Source organism: Mandrillus leucophaeus, unplaced genomic scaffold, assembly GCF_000951045.1.
Source record: "Mandrillus leucophaeus isolate KB7577 unplaced genomic scaffold, Mleu.le_1.0 Scaffold555, whole genome shotgun sequence".
Lineage (NCBI taxonomy): Eukaryota > Metazoa > Chordata > Mammalia > Primates > Cercopithecidae > Mandrillus > Mandrillus leucophaeus.
In genome coordinates, this window is record NW_012105975.1 from 425,689 (window position 1) to 430,648 (window position 4,960).

General features: G+C 43.7%; 1 protein-coding gene across 1 annotated transcript in view; it reads right to left on the reverse strand.

Annotated features, from left to right (window-relative positions):
* The window catches only part of ARMC9 (armadillo repeat containing 9), a 218,680-nt gene that overhangs the window by 112,749 nt on the left and 100,971 nt on the right, over positions 1–4,960 (reverse strand). Inside the window, exon 17 of the mRNA XM_011998077.1 lies at positions 2,592–2,666. Coding sequence (XP_011853467.1) covers positions 2,592–2,666 — 75 coding nt within the window. The remainder of the gene's footprint in view (positions 1–2,591; positions 2,667–4,960) is intronic.

The following is a 4,960-nucleotide window of genomic DNA, read 5'->3' on the forward strand; positions in this document are numbered from 1 at the left end:
AGGGTGGGTCGGTGTAACCAAGAAAATAAATGCGGTGGTATCTCATTTCTACTCTCATTTTAGAGAGTAGGTTTCTCTAAAAGACACTGGGGCTTCTGTCTTGCTTACTTTCTCTCTCAAATCACTCATTCTAGGGGAAGCCAACTGCCATGTCAAGAGAAGTCTTATGGAGAGCTCCAAGGGGGAAGCAAATGAGGTCCCCAGTCAACAGCCAGAAGAAAACTGAGGCCTCCTGCTGACAGCCATGTGAGTGAGCTTGGAAGCAGAGGCTGAAGTCTCAACTGTAAACTGAGCAACTCTTAGTTAGGACTACTCTGCTATCTTGAATGTTGACCCAGAGAAACAGTCATTGGTAGCTTAGTGACAGGGATATGTTCCGAGAAATGTGTTGTGAGACGATGTCATTATTGCATAAATATCATAGAGTAAGTGGCAAACCCAGATGGTATAGCCTACTACACACCTAGGCTATATGGCATAGCCAATAAGATCCTAGGGCACAAACCTGTTCAGCACGTGACTGTGTTGAATACTGTAGGCAACTGTAACAAGGTGGTATTTGTGTATCTAAGCATCTCTAAACATAGGTAAGATACAGTAAAAATACAGTATTATAATCTTATTGGACCATTATCATATATGCAGTCTTTTGTTGACCAAAATGTCGTTACGTGGTGCATGACCGTAATTTAAAAATTCAAGGGCCAGGCTCAGTGGCTCATGCATGTAATCCCTGCATGGAGGCCAAGATGGGAGGATCACGTGAGCCTGGTAGTTTGAGACCAGCATGGGCAACATGGCAAGACCCCGTCTCTTAAAAAAAAATCAGCTAGCTGTGGTGGCACACACCTATAGTCCCAGCTACTGGATAAGCTGAGGCAGGAGGATGGTTTGAGCCTGGGAGATGGAGGCTGCAGTGCACTGTGATCAGGCCACTGTACTCCAGCCTCGGCAAAAGAGCAAGACTCTGTCTCAAAAACGAAAACAAAAATCGGCTGGGCACAGTGGCTCATGTCTGTAATCTCAGCACTTTGGGAGGCTAAGGCAGGCGGATCACTCGAGGTCAGGAGCTTGAGACCAGCCTGGCCAAGATGGTGAAACCCCATCTCTACTAAAAATACAAAAATCAGCTGGGTGTGGTGGTGCATGCCTGTAGTCCCAGATGCTTGGGAGGCTGAGGCAGGAGAATCGCTTGAACCCAGGAGGCAGAGGTTGCAGTGAGTCAAGATTGTGCCACTGTACTCCAGTCTGGGTGACAGAGCCAGACTCTGTCTCAAAAACAAAAACAAAAAATTTGTTTAAGCCACTAAGCTTTGGGGTAAATTGTTATGCAGTAATAGATAATACCAGTGTGCTGTTTATTTTCCAAACATTTAGGGGTTTCCTAGACACCTTACTGTTACGTTTATATTTTTCACTATGTGTCTTCATTATTTATCCAATCATTTTTCCGCCCCATTTGCTCACATTGCTCTCCTTCTGCAACTCCTATTGGGGATCTGTCAGACCTAATGTTGTCACATAGGTCTCCGAAGCTCTGTCCCTCTCTTCCGCCTTTTTTCTCCCTGCTCTGGGATCTCTAAGGGCAGTCCTTCTCTCACAAGCTGCAACTGTGACTCTTCCTCACATGGCCCCTGTCCTCGGCTTCACTTCCCGCCCCCTCCATCCCTTTGACCTGGTGTCTTTCCTCCATGCTGCATTTCACACTTGGAATGTTACCTCCATTCTTTCTCTTCAGCCTACATGTTTTTTCCTCTTCATTGCCTTGGTTGGCAATCCCTTTCTTTCACTGAAATGACCATAATGCAGAATTTCAGCAAGTTTATTTCCCCCTGTTCTGTGGTGACATTTAAAAGCAGTAGGCAATTAAGGTCCATTGTTTTAGTGTGATCACATAGAATGGTTCTTAAATCAGTTTCATCTCTGGTGTAACTCTTGATGTAATTTTAAATGATCAACGAGAAGATTTAGCAATTCCTCTAAGTAAGCAAAACCAATTAGAAGAATGTTTTATTGGTCCCAATGAGAATTTTGCCTGTGTTTTGAGGGGGAAATATATTTCCTTTTGTCACAGCATTTAATACACTGTTAACCTGATTTCACATGGTGGAAAGAAAAAGGACAAAACTCTAGCTGTTTTGCTGATTAGATCTAGAAACATTTGTCCTTTCAAAATAAGATACTAATCACCTGAGGTTTGTTTTTTACTTCACATACAAGTATTAACATACACATTAAATACTGAGTTTATTATTTACCAACCAAACCAAGTCCTAGACAGTTTTAGAATCTTTTCCATTTGGTTGCCATCAGAGTGTCTGTAACTTTGCAAAAGTCAGCCTGCTGGGAACTTTTTAACACTTTAATTTTTAACCATTTAGGAGTTAGGGATCCCCTTGAGGATCTGATAAAAGCTGCAGACTCCATCCCCGGGAAATGGCAAATATACATTTCGCCTACAATTTCAAGGAGTTTGTAAAGGATCTGAGCCCTTCTATGGAGCCCAATCGAGGAGGTCTTGCTCTAAAAGCTCTGAACTGTAACTGTGGCACTGAAGGAAGCTCATGTGTTTCTCAGGCACGCTTTCTTACCATTGCTCTTGCTTCCTCACGGATGGATGGAACAGAAAGGATGCTGTACAAAGCTCCATTCACATATGGCTGTATCTTTAAGGGGAGGAAAAAAACCAGTTATTTGCAAGTTTTCAAATACTGCACAACTCTATATCAAACACCACACCTCAGAACAATCTGGCAAATGGGGAGAGTGGGTGTTCCCGTCCTCGCAGCTCTCCTGTGCTTCAGGATGTATGTTCCCAAGTGACAGACATCTCCATCTGCATGTCCAAGTGACAGCTACCACTGAGTCTAAAACCAAATTCGTCACTCCCTCCCAAAGTTTACTCCTGCTGCATTTCATTGCTTAATTAAAGTTACCTTTAACCTCCTGATCACTCAGGCTAGAAACTCTGGAGTCATCGTTGATTTTTTGTGGTTGTTGTTCAGTCTCCAATGCTCAGTCTTCAAGCCTCTTTGATAGGAATCCCTTTTTTCCATATCCACTGCTACTCTCCTTGTTCAGACATCATTGCCCATGACCGAGGCTACATCAGATCTCCAAACCAGTCTCTCTACCCTCAATATTCACCCTTTAATGTAACTATCAGATCACTCCCAACATTCTACAGTATGGGCCAAATCATCCCTCGTTCCGTCTCAGAAATCCTCCATAAAGCCCAGTAGGAAAGGCGGAACTCCTTGGTGTGGCACACAGGATCTTCAAGGCGTGGCCTTTATCTCATCCCCTCTGCTTCTCCCTCCCTGCCACCACAAAGTGTCCATACTACCTAAGGGATGCCCCCCACCAGGCTGTTCCATGTCTCAGCCAGGTTCTGGCAGTTCACCTTGCCAGGAATGATCTTCACACATACAATGAACCTTGAAAACTCAGCCCAGACATGTCACCTGGGAAGGTTCTCCTGAGTCCACTCCTGCCTCCGTGCCCCTAGACAGGGTGCTCACTTCCACTTCTTGTACCTCCCTCCACTACAGCACTGGAGGCAGTATCCTTTTAAATTCATACTATGTCCCCTCTATTCTGAGCTTTTTGAGGACAGGACCCACGTTTTACTTGCACACGCTGGGCGTAGAGCATGGCAGGTGCTGATAAGCAAGTTCTCTTTCCAGCAGGCTGTACGCTTTGCCCGCCGCAGCAATGGAGGAGGGCTCCTTTCCCACTGCCCTCCCTCAGCACTGGACTTGATTAGCACTTTCAACGCTTGCCAAGCCGATGGGTTAAAAAAGGCATCCTACAGTTTTTATTTTCAGTTCCCGATTGAACTAGCATGATTGAACATCTTTTCACATTTCTGGGGCAGCACGATTCTGCGAACTGTCTAGTCATATCCTTTATCCTTTTTTTTGACTGGATTGCTTGACTTTTACTTACCAATTTATACCAGCTCTTCATCTATTAGGAACATTAAACTTTCATCACATGTGATACAACTTTTCCTCGGGGTTTCATTCAACTTTTGACTTTGATTATGGCATCTTTTTCCAATCAAAAAATGTAATGTTCATATAGTCAATTATGTGCATCTTTTTCTTTATTTCGGTTTTGTCTTTCAAGATCATGACTACTACAGTGTAGCAAACACATTTCTTGGCTCTAAAATATATACATACACACACATATACATACACACAGATATATATATGCTGTTTTTCAAGCTCATTTTCTTTTTCTTACTTTTTTTTTTTTTTTTTTGAGACAGAGTCTCACTCTATCATCCATGCTGGAGTGCAATGGCACAATCTCAGCTCACTACAACCTCCATCCCCCAGGTTCAAGTGATTCTCATGCCTCAGCCTCCTGAGTAGCTGGGATTACAGGCACATGCCACCATGCCTGGCAAATTTTTGTATTTTCAGTAAAGATGGGGTTTCACCATGTTGGTCAGGCTGGTCTTGAACTCCTGACTTCAAGTGATCCTCCCGCCTCGGTCTCCCAAAATTGCTGGGATTACAGGCATAAGCCACCACGCCCGGCCTATCCAGCTCATTTTCAAAGCCAATGCATTCGTAACAGGTAATGATATGATTAGAATCCTTTGGTTTATTAAGTTTTCAGAGCAGACATATTGGTTCCAGTACTTGAAAACCAACCTTTATTATGAGATGGAAGAATATGTTTCCCACTGGTTTCACCTGCCTGAGTTGAATAAAGTGAGGAACAGAGTTCACTCAGGCCCAGAAGTAGTTAAGAGCTCACTAGTTTTAAAATATAAAGTGGATGTCACAAAGCCACCAAACATCCACTAGCTAAAGAAGTCACCCCAATCAGTGAATAGGGCTATTGTAAAATGTGAATGGAATGACCAGAGTGGGAGCTGTCTGCTTGAATTGGGAACAGACGGGCCGGGCGTGGTGGCTCACGCTTTAATCCCAGTACTTTGGGA